The 18552-nt window shown below is 37.7% G+C and overlaps 1 protein-coding gene across 1 annotated transcript in view; it reads left to right on the forward strand.

Annotated features, from left to right (window-relative positions):
• The first annotated feature begins 563 nt into the window (after positions 1 to 563).
• The window catches only part of LOC125237500 (dihydropyrimidinase 1), an 83422-nt gene continuing 65433 nt past the window's right edge, over positions 564 to 18552 (forward strand). The window contains exon 1 of the mRNA XM_048144620.1: positions 564 to 723. Coding sequence (XP_048000577.1) covers positions 682 to 723 — 42 coding nt within the window. The 5' untranslated portion in view covers positions 564 to 681. The remainder of the gene's footprint in view (positions 724 to 18552) is intronic.

Below are 18552 nucleotides of genomic sequence, written 5' to 3' on the forward strand. Positions count from 1 at the left end.
TTCCTGGCTTCAGATGTAGAGATGGCATCGATGGCTCTTCATACACTGCACTTCACTTCCATATAACGAATTAGTATTTTTTTTGTACACTTAGGAAAAACGAGCGCGAACAACGACTAACTCATGGTTGGGCCATGGGATGTTTTGGTGGATTGGTGGAAGGAAAGCGGGAGTGCAAAGTAATGATCGAACGAGCTTTGAAAATCACGCCATCTATGATCATTTATTGAAACTAGAACGCTTTTGATGTGACGTGGTCCATCAACTCATTTATTATACAAATGGTTAAATAATGTAACGATTTATAGGTATTTTTATGCCATATAGTTTCAATAAAATCATACAATACATGTGATGCTAATATTCGATTGTATTACAACGAGTTTAATAAAATGTTTGTTTATTAGCGACATCTAGTAGAATAATACGGAACTGCTTGGAACTGATAAGAATGAGCGGACGAATTGTTTGTTTTGCATCCCGCCAAGGCACGCAACGGCTTTACTACGCGTGCGCGGTGGTAGGGATATAGTAAACTCAATGAAATTTTTTAATCAGTAGGCGTTTCGTTTCGTTGTCGGCAGTGCACGGTGTATCGAAGCGTATAATTTAAGCGTATTATCGCCTACACGCGATTTATAAATAAACTTTTGTGTTGTGCACTCATTGGATTTGTTGAAAATGGCTACTGCTCCAGTTAAGAAGGTCCCCATACATTTACAGGTAAGTCAGCACCTGTTGTTTTCGGCATTTGTACTTAACGACAAAATATCGCGAAAGTTTCACCGGTTTTATTACATTTATTGGTTTCTTCGTTATAAAATCGTGTAGGATCAGTGTTTTTGTTAATTGTTAAGTCATTTTAGAGTTTTTTTAGTGATGCTACTGACCTATTTTGTCAAAAATTAGGTTGACTGTTGCGAAAACGCTTAGCTTATAAATAGATTCACCACCGGGTTTTCGCTGTTTAAAATGTTAATTTATGTTCATTGCACTATAATGAGCACTTTTAGTAGGTATTTAATATTTACTAGCTATCACTTATCGTATTTGACATTGATAAAAACATCGGTTTAACAAACAGGAGGTAGGTTGTAGAAATACTGATAATTTTATTACATGTCATACAATAACAAAATAGGTTAGGTACCTATTGAATTTACAACTTATTATAACTACGAAGATGGACCCTTTGCAATATCTCTGTATCGGTTCTTGACCTCAAAACTAAGGCTATTCACCCATACACATCCCCCGAACGTGACATGCGCAGTAACGAAGGGATTTAAGATGAAAACGTAGGCCTAAAAAATGGTACAATCTGTTGCTATAGTAATCTATTGTATTGCCATCAAATATATCTCAGCGGCTAGGGTATTCACAAATAGTAAAGTTGAACACGCCTGTATTGTCAAGGTGTTAGATATTTTTGAGCAACTCGGCCGCTTTGATACTTAATACATCTTTTTAACATCACGATTTATATGTATCTGATAGTGCTCTACTGTACTATAAGTACCTATCTATACAAGTAGCAGGACTACAGGACTAGGACTAGCAGGGTACATGGTACCAATAAGATTTTTTGTTCCAATTTTAAATTGTTTACGCCGGCCGGCTTTTTGGCCTTGACTCCTACGAAACATTTGGGCGCGGCGATAAGAATTGTGGGTTAAACTTGACATTGTGGATTAGGCACCTGTACCTAAAGGTTATTAAATAAACTACCTAGCTTTCCCAATCGGTATGTAGGACGTAGGCACTAGCACATCTATTTAGGTACCTAGGTATCACATGACTGATATTACTTATGTTGATATTTCAATAAAATTGAATAATACTTTTACTACTTTAATTTTGTCGTGATAAGTTAGAATTAAAATTAGTCAATTTATTTAGTTGGTAGAATTATATGTTTAATGTGTTTTTCTCATTTATTCATTTTAAGTCTTAGATTAGGTTAATGCCCCCCCCCCCATACATCTAGCGTCTCGCGAGCGGAAGCGTCGGGCCAACTGTATGGCAAAGCTCGACGCCCGGCGTCTGTTTCGTCGCGCAGTTCCTATTGTATTTACCTTTTGGTACGGCACGGCATAACGGCACCCTAAAAATGGAATGTCCTGTCAAAAGTCCGGGCATTATCCTAAAATCCAGACATCTCAGATGTCAGGTGGAATCCTGAAGGCATGGTAATTGGTAACCCTTTTCCAGGCATCCGGATACCAATAAATAGGTTTCTAGGCTTTCATTATAGACATAGTAAATCCAAATTAGCTCAATGCGGAAACTCGTCTGCGTACAGAATACGCTATGAGAACGTGCTTCGAATAATGTGGCTTTCCCTTTCCTGTGCAGAAAGGTTCTGTGCCTCAAGCCGTATGTCCTTTCCATCTAAGATTTATATAGAAGCATCATAAGGATCATAAGCATAACCAGGGTGTCCACTTTCTGGAAAGTCAGGGAAAGTCAGGGAAAAGTCAGGGAAGCTCATAGTGGTCATGGAAAGTCAGGGAAAGTCAGGGAAATTATTTGGAGGTCAGGGAAAAATTTGGCACCATGAAAAAAAAAATATTGAAAAAATAATATGATTTCTTGGGTTAGCCACATCCATGACAGCAAAGATGGATTTCCGGTAGTGATTTTAAGGCAACTTAAAATTGACACTTCAGACTTTTTATTACAAGTATAGTACCTGGCCTCCATCCCAGTGATTGCTAATGGGGATATCTTCATGCTTAACCTTAATTTATCCGGCCCAAAATCGTAAATGCGGAAAAATCCAGATTTTTTTACTTTGCGTATCCCACCCTCATATTCCAAAATATTAGCGAGGGGGATCGGGTATAAATTCAGTTATTGTGATTCAGATTAGTTGGAAAGTTGCACCACAATGTCACCATGTACAAAATTCATAAGGTAGGTGCTTTTGCTAGGGCGATGTGAAAACGACAAAGACAAAGTTACGTTACGTCGCTGTCCAAATTCTAAGTATCTATCCGATCCGACAATCCAAAGCGGAGTTCCTCATAAAGCCTATGGCGCAAAACGTCACATAGAGGCGCAATTTTGTATTAGTCAAAGGAGCATAGGAGTATAATTAGCGTAACGATGAAGCACTTGGAAACCTAAAGGCATGTAGTGGCAAAACACCTAAATGGGCATCCCGATGCTGACAACAGAGAAAAAATTTCGCGCTCGCTTCACTCGCGTTTAATATTTCTACATATGTAATATATCTTTGTAACTTGGTCAATACTTCACGCTCACATTACGCTTGAAATCTCGTTTTCATTTCAAGCCTGCTTTCCTGACTCTGCTCTGATAGACTAGGTACTCCATTTTGTTTTGCTAAGTTAAGTACCAAATAACGACTACGGGACGTATAAAAGGGGAAAAAATTTCGCGCTCGCTGCGCTCGCGATTTTTTTTGTATGAAATGATCAAGGGCGCCGAAACTCAAACTCGCTGTACCATGAAACCATGATGTCCCTGATTGAGAGTGTACGGGCCGGCACTGGTATAGCCAAGTTTAATAAATAATAGTTATTTGTTATACAAGGGGGCAAAGTTGTATTTTAACGCCGAGTGTGGAATTGAAAAACGAGCAAGTGAAAGGATGCTATAGTTGAACCACGAGCGAAGCGAGTGGTTCGAGAATAGAATCCTGAACTTGCGAGTTTTTTAACACACGAGAAGTAAAATACATTTGCACCCGAGTGTAACACAAAACTTTTCCCCTCACTATAGCGAGGAAACTATAACGCAAAAAATGCGTTTATCACTGCTTCCAGTAGTTCCACAGGTGGTAAATCATCTTTATTACTAGATTCACCTACTTTTATCAATTTTAAAGCAGTTAATTTGACTTTATTCAAGGTTAAATTACTTTACCCACTAGTGGATAAAATGCGTTTTTACCCGCTGCTATTAAAGGACAAAACACGTGTTTCCGAGCTAGTGAGGGGAAAAATACATAAATAAATAAATATTATAGGACATTCTTACACAGATTGACTAAAGTTTAATAGTTAACATACAGGAAAATAGTTAAAAGTATGAACTCCCTTGCAACTTTTTATATTTCGTACTTTAGAAAACAAACATATCCCAGATAATCATTGGCTGTAACAGACGGACAGACAGACGCACGAGTGATCCCATAAGGGTTCCGTTTTTCCTTTTGGAGGAACGGAACCCTAAAAGAACTGCTTTTTCTTCGGGTTTTTTTTTAAGAAAAAAAAACTGTTTTTAAGCAACCGTGGTAAAAATATCATCATAGAGTGAAAATTTGGTCAGGGAAATTTTCTTAAATGGTCATGGAAAGTCAGAGAAAAGTCAGGGAATTTTTTTTGGATTTAGTAGTGGACACCCTGATAACATAAACTTCCGTTACACCCGTATTCCCAAACTCATCACAGTCATCACGAAAGTCACCAAACTCACTGTGCCACTCGCCACTCAGCAATTTTTAATTAGAAGGTTGAAAGTTGAAAGATAACGAAATTGTGATAGTGGTGATATGTTTGCTAGCTCACACCACAATACGGGTAGGTTCACCCATATCCCATAGTCGACTTCTACGGCACCCATGGGAGGAATGAGAGTGGTGAAATTCTTAACCCGTCACCAAACGAAGCTCAAAATTTTTCAACATAAACTCATAAAAAGGTACTTTTCACTCGTGAGGCAGACGGGCCCTTCTCAATGGAGAGCCACATATGTACTCAGATGTCTCAGCTCAGCTACATGAAATTCAAAATGGTGGAGTTGTGTAGGGATTAAAACGCACATACGACGTTTTAGAAGTAGTTAGTTTAAATAAAGTAAGGAAACTGCATGTAGTTAAGGAGCGTTTCCTTGCGGGTTCACTATGTTTTTAATGTGACATAATACGAGTAGAGGAGTGAAAAAAATACTTAATTGAAATGTATAAAGGAAAAAATGTATGTCATGTAATCACATTCAGACCACACATATACCTAAAGTAATTATGTAAATTTTCGAAGCGTAACAATACCGTAACTTTTTGGTCCATAAACTACGGTTTATTTTTAAAATGTGTGATTACGGTTCACGCAACTTGACCCTCTTCTCTAATTGAAAAAGTAGACGAATTTATAGTCTGTCAAGCTGTTTCCGTTACTAGAAAAAAGCGACAAATAAAAAAGTTTTTTTCTTATAGAGGCGTAAGTGCGTTGTCGTGCGGATGTCGGAAGGATTTCAATGGCAAAAATCAGAGATGGCGGCTTAAGTGTATGGGATATCGGTCCTACGTCCGAAATTGGATCGGATAATGTGAAAACGCATAAAGGCGAATGTTTATCATCCAATAGAAAATTTGAATTTCGTGCCTAATAAAAGAACGTTAAAGACGTAATAAAAGGACTTCTGCACGTTTTCAACCCTTTGAAAGCTTATTATACAGTATATATTTTTATACACTGTAAATATTTTCGTTCCTGTGATTTCTAAGTGAATCCATACTTAATATTATAAATGGGAAACTGTGTGTGTGTCTGTTTGTTTGTCCGTCTTTCACGGTAAAACGGAGCGACAAATTGACGTGATATTAAGACGTATTTTTTTAATGTAGAGGCGTGTAAGTGGAGATAGTTGAAGGGATGAATAGTGACATAGGCTGCTTTTTGTTGTCTCTTTCTAACGCGAGCGAAGCCGCGGGCAAAAGCTAGTAATGCAATAAAAGCAACAGTAAAGTTGCTTGTGATATAAAAACATAAAATGCTATACTTATTTCTTTCAGTTTTTTAATGCATCGTTTCATAAATTAAAATCAATAACTCACCACATCGTCTAGCACCCATACCTCGTGATCCATTTTCTCCTGCATTTTATCTCAGTCTTACTACATTGCCATAGAGTTTTACCTTGCGTAAATGGGTTGCATCAGTTTGTGGTGTTCTCTGAACGCTTTAATGAACTGACAGCCACTTGAGGAATCTTTCAAGAATTTAGCGTTAGCACCCCTTTGGATATGATATGCTACGATACTTAAGGTGGCTCGCTTAGGTTACCCGAAGCTCAGGCTGCGTTAGATGGCGTTAATCTTCAAATTACCGGTCTTATTTTTTTTGTGGAGTCGTACAGGCATTTATATACTTTCAATTATGCTTCGCGAACATTTAATATTAAAATTGACGTATTACAACAAACATTCAACTTCTCATTGTAACGTTAATCCCCTTAATGTAGATAAATTTACTATTTTACACTATTTTTAAGTACCACTCACACATACAAACAGTGTTTTTGTATTCCTTCTAGTCGATAATTTCACGCGGCGACAGCTTGTTTAAATAGCCTTGCGGTAAATACGTGCCATCGCATGATTTGCATGGAAGTACTGGGTTCGAACCCAGGACTTTTTCTCTTTTTTTTTTTAAATACTACGTCGGTGGCAAACAAGCATACGGTCCGCTTGATGGAAAGCGGTCACCGTAACCTATGGACGCCTGCAACTCAAAGAGTGTCGCATGCGCGTTGCCGCCCCATTAGAAACTTGTACACTCCCCTTTGCTGCGTGTGCACAGCAAAAAGGAGTGTACAAGTTCAAAGGAGGGTTTGGGTTGCCGACGACTCAAAGGACAATAGACGGAACAAATTAGTTCCGTAAGTCCTCCCGTCGTCAGCACCCCACACCCTCGTTGAGCTCTGGCAGCCTTAGTGCCCATTTAGATGGTACGAGAACTCGCATACGAGTTTTATTACATTGCGGTATTTGATGGCTGTGCAAAATTGTATGTACCCTCAACGGCCCGCAATGTAACTAAAATCGCATGCGAGTTCGCACGCCGTCTAAATCAGGCCTTACTCACCGGCAGGAACACAACACTATGAGACACTATTTTTTGTTTTATTATTATACATAAATGTATATGTACTCGTACAGTAGTTACTGAGCGTTTTCCACAAAAAAGATTAAAAACCTATTCTCTTACATGGTAATAATTTTTGGGTTCGTCGAACTCAGAATTTCTAACATAATTATCCTAATCTGATATTTTTAAAAATTCCAAAAAGTATAGATAAATTTTAGTTTCTAAACTACGATTCGAATGCTTTTTTTTTCTAATTGTTTATTTTCGATGGAGCAAGGGTATTCAAATCGCTTTTGAAATCTTAAATTAGTAAATGAAAATGCAATAGTTAACTGAGTAACGTAAATTAAAATTTTGAAAAAACCCCCGACCGCGACCTAGTGGACCGATTTTCATGAAACATGGCTAAGAACACTCCCGACTAACACAGCTTTCAAATAAAAATAACTAAATCGAAATCGGTTCATCCGTTCAGGAGCTACGATGCCACAGACAGACACACACACAGACAGACAAACAGACAGACAGACAGACAGACAGACAGACAGACAGACAGACAGACAGACAGACGGACAGACAGACAGACAGACACGTCAAACTTATAACACCCCGTCGTTTTTGCGTCGAGGGTGGACTTTTTTTATCTAAGGAGTAATTTCGATAAAATATTATATTTAGCGAGGGTATTAAAAGTTGTGTTTTATATCTCAACTTAATAAATAGAAAATCAAAATGACAATAAAAAAAAACCAAAATATGTTCTCTAAGATAAAATTGATACCTTCGGCTCTCCATTCTTGCTCGGTCAATAAAAAATACGAAATTTATATCCAAAAAAATACAAAAAGTTTATAGAATCCTGGGAATCGAACGCACCTTCACGGCGTGACAGGCGACTATTCACCAACGACGCCATTACATAACACGCTGTTACTGACGAAATTGGGCTATACATATATAATTATTTAAATATAAATAATAATGTCAAATCCATACTAATATTAATATTACAAATGGGAAAGGGTGTGTGTCTGTTTGTTTGTCCGTCTTTCACGGCAAAACCGGAGCGACGAATTGACGTGATTATTTAAGGGGATTTAGTTGAAGGGATGGAGAGTGACATAGGCTACTTTTTGTCTCTTTCTTACGCGAGCGAAGCCGCGGTCAAAAGCTAGTTTATTATAAATGGGAAATGCTGGTTACTCTATAATCTGAAGTGGAAGAATTCGTTGTTTCACCAAAGATAATGTGTGTTTGTTTGTTTGTCCGTCTTTCACGGCCAAACGGAGCGACGGATTGACATGTTTTTTAAGTGGAGATAGTTGAAGGGATGGAGAGTGACATATGCTACTTTTGTCTCTTTCTAACGCAAGCGAAGCCGCGGGCAAAAGCTAGTACAGCACGGGTAGCATGGTCGCGCGATAGACGATAAAATATCAGGCCGTCCCTGTCGCACTATTAGTAAGTGCGATTATAGGGACGGCCAGATGTTTTATCATTTATCGCGCGACCATAATTGCCTGCCTGGACCAGATTATATTGATGATAATTATTATTTGTAACCATTTAGTTAATATTGTCTTCAGTTACCGCGATAGTTACTCATGAAATAAAAACTATGAAAACGGATTAAATCGCGTATAATGAGTTTATAAAATTCATCCCGATGTTTCAAACACTTTACAGCGTTCGTGGTCAACGGGTGACTGAGGAAAAATTACAATGTGCAAAAGCTACCCATATTCTTGTATATAACCATTTAGTTGTTGAAGAAAAACATTCACACAACAATAACATAGGTCAACCAGCTCAGTAAATGCAATACTTTACTAATACTATGCCCACACTATGACCTATGTATAATGTATAATACCAGACGTGTAATATTTTATTTTATCAACAAAGGTATAATAAAGGATTGTATTGTATTTTTGTATGAAAATAAAAAATAGGAAAGCAATATAGTAATAGTCAAATATTCCATTAAAAAAATAAAAAATACTTAATAAATCCATAAAAGTTCAAATGATTAAAAAAAACCTTCGGACTCGAACCCACGATCTTCTGCATAATAGTCGGTCGTTTGACCGAGACGCCATTTCGATTTACATTAGCAGTGTCGAAATACACGATATGTATCTTTGTTGACAAAATGCGTCATTATTTCTGAGTCTGCTTGAGTTAACTAAACCAATATCTTTAAATAATTACTTGTCAAGAGCCAAATGTCACTGATGACAATGTCAACTAAAAATGCGCGAAATATGACGGCTCTGTGTCTGTACACAAAATTGGGCACGCACATTTACGTAAAATTAATAAAAAATTCACATGGATTTGTCCATGATTTCTGTATGAAACAATGTATTTCATTCACTACCGCGACGACGGATAATGTATAGTAGATGTATGCGCATATTTTTATTTAGTTGTAGTGTGCGGTGACTAAATAAATGGTAGATGTTTTTTGTATGGAAAGCGAGCCACCTTAAGTGAATACTAAGTTATGAATTAGAATTGCTTACTGGAGTATAGAGTAGAAGAACAGAGTCGTATGTGGTAAAAAAAATTGCAGGAAAAATATCTCTTAGTATTGTGATTATATGCCCGGTCACTCGAGCGTGTGTCCTTTTTCTCTTAATTTAGTGTTACATTTTACTATAGGTACTAATCAATTTAATTTAGCTGAAATTGTATTTGTGATTAGTGTTTTATGGTAATTATAGTGTAATTATGACAGTTTTCGTCATCGCCAACACCACAATTGAACCCTTATCCCACAGTCGACTTCTATGACACCACGGGGGGAAACGGGGTGGTGAAGTTTTTAAGCTGTCACCACACGGGTAAACGACCATACGTATTTATTTATTAGTGAACCGCTAAATGTACTTAAAGTTAATAATGTCAGTGTCTCACGGAAGTTAGTATATTTGTTATTAAAAACAATGCATACGATAGATTAAACAAGAAGAACTCAAAGCCTAACAATAAACAGCTGAAAAGATGAATAATTACCAAAGCAGACGTAAGAAACGGTCGTAAAACACTTGTGAATACAATTAAAAGTTTAATTTGGCTTGCAGGCGGGAACTGCTCTAATTCAAGGTCGGATTTATTAACAAATGCTCATAGACATGTGTTTATGCGAGATATATACTTATATGTAGATAACCTCATAAGTGACGGATTATGTAATTAAGCATTATGTACATTATGGTCGACTATTACGTTATAAGACGTAATGTTTTTCTCACTTAATGGTCTCACCGGAAGACCAGCGCTGGAAGTCGCCAGCAATATGCTGAGGTGAGGCCGTTTCGTGGCACTTTATTCTCCTATGTCATTCATAAATATTGTTTATTGTCTGTGTGTGTTTACGAATAAAACTTTTCTATTCTATTCTATTCTATTCTAATGTATATGTAACTACAGCTGCAGAGCTACACATGATATGGTAATGTCATAATACTATTATCATTCACTTGCCCTTTTCCCATTATTTGCCGTCGGCGCAGTAGATCTTTTTCTTCCACTCTATCAGCCGTCATCGTCATTGTCATTTCCATACCTTTGCACTCTCATATCATTCTTCACACTGTCCATACATCTTTTCCCTTCCCTCCCCTCCCTTGAAATCCAATCTTACCAACCTATATTAGGACATTCTTACACAAATTGACTGAGTCCCACTGTACACGGTAATGTCCTATAATCTATCCACCTTTATATTTACTCGTTTCGTAACATTGCCTGCATCCCTCCGCATGACATGCTCATATTGCACATTCCAAGCTAATCTACATCCTCTCACCTTCTCTGTCACTGTAATGTGTAACCACATAGTCTTGAGGTGTTTCTAGGGATCACCAAGAGCCCGTTACCAGCCTTGACACTTGACATGGGTGACAATTTCCTGTCCATTTCCGGGTCGATAAGTAATGTGGATAGTAGGTACCTAGTCAATTTGTTTCATCAAATTTTGACCTGAGTAAATTTCTACCTACGCACCCTTCTTCCAATAAAACGTATTTATGGTAAAGGTAAGGAGAGAGGCAATATATTCAATTGACAGAAGTTGTATACATTATATATGTAACTTCGGAGTTCTGACATACATTACGACTAACTTCCGTAAGCGTTACATAGGATTGATACTTTACGCATGTTAAGCGCCATCTGTTAGATTATTGTGAAACGACTTCGGCAGTGACAGAGGAGACGCTACAAACTCCTGTTCATAGATTTCTTGCAAGTTTTTCACCCCGAAAATGCTGCATAAACTAAATAAGTCATTCCATCAAACATGTTGGCACAAATTCATATAACATCTAGTTTGGCAGATGTTTGCTGTTATGCGTGCAGCGAGAGTAACGCAAATAGATGCAGAGTGATTTCACACTTGAACCGTGACGAAACGTGAAAACAGTTTCGTAGGTGTGACTTGAGTAACAGTTAACAGCATCCGTTTTTGTATGCACCTATATTTAACGTAAAGTAATCTTATCTCTAGACAAAGATATGAAAAATTTGTTTGTTATTGACAACTGTTGTTTTTTTAGTTTGGTAAAATATGTTTGTATTATTTGTGTCAATTATTGCTAATTAGGACGTTTTATTGTATGTATATAAGTGTAATAATTTCAAATGCGATTTATATTGCTTCTGAATTAAATAAATGAAATTAAATGAAAAGAAAATTACCATAGTATGGCGAAAACACGGGGCTCAGCCGCACCATCAATGGCAGTGGCAGCGCTTCACGTTATAACTCCGCTAAATGAACTTTTCTTAAACTTCTGTATCAATTAGTTATGCCACATTAGGTACCTTTTGGAACATTAGGTATGTAGTATGTACATTATTTTACTATAAATGTAATTTTTTTTACTATAAATTATACTCTAAAGTTTACTTTATAATATTTTAATTTATTAATAAAGGTATTTTCAATGTTTTAACGGCAAGAAAATACTTTCACGTAACAGACTAAACGCATTATCAGATTTGCATCACAGCATGCGCATTATACCATCCTTCCATGATCCTATAATCTGATACCGTGATATTGAAACGGAAACCAGAGCTGGCCGTCTGTTCTAAGAAGGGGATCTTCCCTGCGCACAATCACCCATAAATAATGATTTATGCGAGCGTTTAAATACATTCTAACCACAAAATGCACAATGTAAGTTGAGAGCTCAGTACAATGACTTAGGAAAAAAACCGGCCAAGAGCGTGTCGGGCCACGCTCAGTGTAGGGTTCCGTAGTTTTCCGTATTTTTCTCAAAAAATACTGAACCTATCAAGTTCAAAATAATTTTCCTAGAAAGTCTTTATAATGTTCTACTTTTGTGATTTTTTTCATATTTTTTAAACTTATGGTTCAAAAGTTAGAGGGGGGGGGACGCACTTTTTTTTCCTTTAGGAGCGATTATTTCCGAAAATATTTATATTATCAAAAAACGATATTAGTAAACCCTCATTCATTTTTAAATACCTATCCAACAATATATCACATGTTGGGGTTAGAATAAAAAAAAAAATCAGGCCCCACTTTACATGTAGGGGGGGTACCCTAATAAAACATTTTTTTCCATTTTTTATTTTTGCACTTTGTTGGCGTGATTGATATACATATTGGTACCAAATTTCAGCTTTCTAGTGCTACCGGTTACTGAGATTATCCGCGGACGGACGGACGGACGGACAGACAGACATGGCGAAACTATAAGGGTTCCTAGTTGACTACGGAACCCTAAAAAACGGTTAATGATCATTTTGATCACACGTAATTTTGTGCATGTAATAAAATCGTGTTTTTAATTTAACTTGTAAATATGGATGCAAAGTTTAAACCAAACTCAATTTATAAAAAAATATGAAATTTGGATAGCTTTTCACTATACTGAACATGCAGACTAGAGGAGGCTATAAAGGTGCGTTGGTTGCAGCACTTGCAGTGTATTTATATTTAGCTCAATGAAAAAAATATTAATTTTATGGTATTTAAAATCATTTTGAGGCAAAGACGTATATTGAGGGAGCAAGGGAAGGCGTTTCTTAGCTCTATAACGAATATGTCTTACCAAGTTTGTAACTTCGTAGAGTTCGTAGGCAACTAATACAAACAAACACCCACAAGTCAATACTCTGGTTTAATATTTAAACTGCAAACCAACCGTCAAGTGGGAACGAGTTTAACCGTTCTTCGCGCGTTCCCGGAACGAGGGGTTAGAATTTAGTGTACATTTCTAAGCTACGGCAGAAGAGCGTAACACACATACAAATTTGTACGAAGTTAGCTGTTTTGTATGGTAGAGTTACTTAGTTGCACTCAGTCACGGCTCTTAATTCTGCAGTTTTGATTATGTATTTGGTATTTTCTGTGTTCATACTTACTTACTTAGCCACTAGGGCCCTTTTTGTGTTGTTTTAATGTTATTTTCAGTGTTCATACTAAGCATGCATTTCATTCATACAATCATTTTGTTCATAAATACTGGTTTCCAATGCGTAGGTACGCATTGGAAACCCAATACTCCCAATAGGAGCGAAGGAAGTCACTTGTACCAGGGCGGCTCACTCCGCGATTCTATCGCCGCGCTACAAGTACCTACATGCCAGGGGCCGCGAGTTCCCGGCCCATTCAGTGGTGACGACCTTCGCGCGGCACAATAGAATTCAATGTCGGCTGGTTGCGTGCGGTCCGTTTGTTAATGCAGGTAATAATTTAGAATGGCGGCATTTTGTGAATATCAAAGGAGTGAGCTTTGTGTTCTGTACTTGTACTATTATATATTCTGTGCTTGTAGTTGTACAGTAACGGGCATAAATAAGTGATGATTTCTGTACCTTAGCTTGTTTGTCAGTTCTTGGAAGCTAAATTACGACCACTTTCTGACTTCTTATTAAAACTCAACAATAGACAATAGGAAACTAAGCGATAAAACAAAGAAGCACGAATAAAGTTCCATGAAGCATAAATATACCAAAAGTAAAATACTTTAATAAACATGCTTATTATTGAACATTTCTAACAATAAAACCTCCACCACACATAAAGCGTTTTGATAGCGTAGCGTTAGCGGAGCGCAATGATAGCGGTGCGCCGGAGGAACGCTGGCGTTCCGCTCGCAATTCGCGCTCATTCCGCTCGAAATCCGCGCTCATTAGTTCCCGCCGGCGTCCGCTGGGCGCAACACCAGCGCTGTCATTGCGCTCCGCTAACACACCGCCTACGCTCTCAAAACGTGCATGTGTGGCCGAGCTTTAAGCTAATCACAAAATTAAAATAAAAAAAAACCCTGACATGGACCGATTTTCATGAAACAACGGCTAAAAACACTCCCGACTAATTCAGCTTTCAAACAAAAAAAAACTAAATCTAAATCGGTTCATCCGTTCGGGAGCTACGATGCCACAGACACACACACCAAAACAAACAAATAGACGGGTAGGCATGTCAAACTTATAACACCCCGTCGTTTTTGCGTCGAGGGTTAAAAATAACCCAGATATGTAACAAAAAGGCATAGTTTTCTAGTGTCATTGATACCAGACTAAGCTAGACATGCAGACATACCTATGCGTGTCCCTAATGGCACGAGGGGGGACTGAAGGGGAGTGACGTCATCCAGCCAATTTCAAATATGCGACTTCATTTGTAGATCTAAAGGAGCATTAACCTTTAGGTTATAGTTTAGGTTGCGACCTGCCGCGAGTATGGCCGCACATTCGTAGCAAAAATTGGCTACGTCAGCCACCTGAGAGCACACCAACGACGCTCTCAACTGTAAAACGCAGTCGCCGTAGCCGAAAACGGCTAGGAGGAGATGATGATAGTTTAGGTTAGGACGACCGGTTTGGCCTAGTGCGTAGTGACCCTGCCTGCTAAGCCGCGGTCCTGGGTTCGAATCCCGGTAAGGGCTTTTATTTGTGTGATGAGTATGTTTATCTATATAAGTATGTATATCGTCGCCTGCCTAGCCCTCATAGTACAAGCTTTGCTTAGTTTGGGGCTGGGTTGATCTGTGTAAAGTGTCCCTCAATATTTATATTTTATTTTTATTTATTTATAGTGCCATTGTTACAAAGCCTGTATCAACGACACTATTAGATATGGACAAAGGTAATATCTATGACAGGATTGACAGGTGTAGTGTGTATATATTTTCTGCATGTATAATATAAAGATATACTTATATTTATATACATCCTTATTCCCTAGTAGCACGAGGGGACTAAAGGGGAGTGACGTCATCCAGCCAGTTCCTTCAAACGTCTGACTTCAACTATGCAAATTAATGCGTTTCTGAACTAAATTCGGTGCAGTGAATCATATGTTTTTGACGATCGGTATAAAATTCAAGGTTTTTTATCCACTACAATTTCCTATCATCTTTCATTAATGTCGTTATTGTCTCTTATGATTAAATTAAGTTTAGCCAACATTACCAAATAATCGATGGAATCAGGCGTTACTTTGCGGAAATCCATGTTAATCGTAAACTAGAACGTTCCTTTGCTAATCCGCGAATTGATAACGTGCAAGTCAATCAGAAAAAACACGCAAAAAAACACACGTAAAAATACGCAAGTAAGTACAACAGGTTAACACTGATTGACTTGCACGTTATCAATTCGCGGATTAGCAAAGGAACGTTCTAGTTTACGACCAACATTACCAGTCAAACAAAATGTGAACAAACGCTTGTATTGCCGAATTTGACCGATAGAGGCGCCTGCTAGCCATGAGCGCGGCGCTCATGGCTAGCATGGCGCTCAGAGCGCCTGACTGACTAGTGTCAATTTGACACTGTCAATGTCAAACGAAAACGAATATTATCTATGGAATGCGACGCCACTGACGCTGACGATTTAACGGATTTATTGTTTGCTGGACTGCTGGTGCTGAGTGCTAATGACTGATTTTGATTTAATTACCTACCTACTTTTAAGTGTTGAGTTATTATTCCTATTGTAAAAATCCTAAGCTATAGAATGAAAATAAATAAAGAGCATTTAGGTGATATAGGTATGAAATATAAGAACTAGATGCACAATCAACAAAATGGGGCTCCATGGCTATGGCTATGGCTCTCTTTTCGTTAGTCTAGTTTTCTTACATTATTTAAGTGAGTAGGTATAATAGGTATAATAATACCTAAAAATAGTAGGCGATCAATAAATTCTGTTATGTTATTAATAAATAAAATAACATAACATAATTTATTGATTGCCTACTGATAAATATGACCAAAATGTCATTCATTACTTTCATTAGGTGCCATGTTATTAGACGTTTTTGTTCGGCATTGTGACTCTATTTCTCATGATTAATACCGAAAATAAATAAAAATGTTTAAAAGGTATTTTATTTTCAAAAAGTATTTTGAAAATAAATACCTATTTTGCATTTAGCATTTGAAATACAAAACTCAAAACTATTTGGTATTTTGCATTTGAAATAGTAAATCTGTATTTGTAAATAGTAAATCTCTGGTTGAAAGTGCCGCCCACCCGCTCTCGGCTACCTCACAGTTACCGCCTGTCAAAAACGCGAACAGTCGAGCTGTCATATCTCACTCATACAAGCATAGTACGCGTTCACCTATACGAGATTAGAATGTGTGCTAGGAACGCGCCTCTTTCATATACATATTCGATCGCCACTATCCGAGATGTGACCAAACATTACAACATTTGCTGACTTTGATCCAGTGAGTGTTCCAGTTTATCTACTCGATTGATAATTACGTTACCGGATTGAAGTGCTATTTCCCATTATTTGCGACGTTGTTTTACACGCCGTTTTTGTACAGTCAATCAATTGGAACCCTATGGTTGTATAGTGGTATACAACCATGTCAAAATGACAAGCAGTAAGAGATTTCTTACAATCTGATTTATAACGTCACTATGAAATAGTTCTATAGTGGCCTAGGGTTCCAATTGGTTGACTGTACCTTGTGACATCTTTAGTTCACTCACTTGAAATAAGAATGACATCACTAAAAATAAAGGTGGGTCTTTGAATTGTCTAAGGAAAAGGTCTGCAGATTTCATTTTTGTTAAAGATTTGAATGTATGCCCTGCTTGTGTTTAGCGTGTTTCGTCATTTTCGGCCTAATTCTCATCAGTGTTTAAACAGTTGAAACTTAAGATAAGATAATATTAGTGGGCCACTCCCGATGACTGGACTGGACTAATATCTTAATTTTTTTACGCCTTTAGCCAAATATATCACTTTTAAACATATAGTGCATGTAGGTATGTATATTTGTATTATTGCAAAGTAGTAACTATCGTTATACTGATTACTGACGGTTGACACTTTAGGTAAGTTCTTACTCCATTGGCTCAGCTACCCAAAATAAGACTGCCTCCGAGTCCTCCGACTCAAAACAGCGCGTATAGCGCCACTAAGCGCGGCCGAGAGTCTTGCGCTAATTTTCACCAATTGTTGACTAGGAGTTTGTTTGTGCAGATCTGCCTTTAATACCTGGGATCCCCCAGCAGCCAGATTCTTCAGGTAGCAATTTGAGGAACCGCGTCAAATACCACGACCTTACCTTGCCTTGCACGACCTTAGAAGATAAGATAATCGTAATATCAAGCTTACAGACTCCGTTGGTTGAGCCATCTTCAGAGAATGGATAAGACAAATGTAAGGACTAAGGACTTAAGAAGCATATCTGGGTCGCCAGGCAAAATGACGTAGATATTCATATAATATCGTACGAGTGCATCGTACGACAATTTCAAGTTGATAAAACTCATAGTGCCAAATTCCTATCAAGATTACCTAATACATAGTTTACAACCTTAAAGCCTTGATTAGATAAGATTGATAAGAGTTTTTAATCTTTACTGCTGATTGTTTTCTTTTACCTATAACTTTACACTTGACTTAAACTTGTCAGTAAATTAAGGTTATACTGTACTGCCGTTGCTGCATGATAATTACGAAGTGACGAATTTGCGTAGAGCGACAACGGTACGATGTTCGGATTTTCTCCGTATCTTCGTCCGAAGTGGCATGAGGACCTCGGTGTGACCGCAGGCAGCGTTCGAACTGTCCGAAGGAACGAATCGTCAATAGGACCGTTCTACGTACGAGTTTACTAGTACGGAGAGATGAAACTAATGTGTTCTGTTCTGCCATGCGATTGCAATTGCACACAAGCTTGTACATAATCTACCTACATAATAGAGGTATATTCTGTGACACAAGCAAGATTCTTACTTACTACTTACCAGTGGCGGCGCGTGAATATATTTGGAAGGCAACACAGAGCAAAAAATAAAAACCGGCCAAGAGCGTGTCGGGTCACGCTCAGTGCAGGGCTCCGTAGTTTTCCGTATTTTTCTCAAAAACTACTGAACCTATCAAGTTCAAAACAATCTTCCTAGAAAGTCTTTATAAAGTTCTACTTTTATGATTTTTTTCATATTTTTTAAACATATGGTTCAAAAGTTAGAACCCCCTCTAACTACCTTTTTTTTCCTTTAGGAGCGATTATTTCCGAAAATATTAATATTATCAAAAAACGATCTTAGTAAACCCTTATTCATTTTTAAATACCTATCCAACAATATATCACACGTTGGGGTTGGAATGAAAAAAAATATCAGCCCCCACTTTACATGTAGGGGGGGTACCCTAACAAAACATTTTTTTCCATTTTTTATTTTTGCACTTTGTTGGCGTGAT

Source organism: Leguminivora glycinivorella, chromosome 21 (genome assembly GCF_023078275.1).
Source record: "Leguminivora glycinivorella isolate SPB_JAAS2020 chromosome 21, LegGlyc_1.1, whole genome shotgun sequence".
NCBI lineage: Eukaryota > Metazoa > Arthropoda > Insecta > Lepidoptera > Tortricidae > Leguminivora > Leguminivora glycinivorella.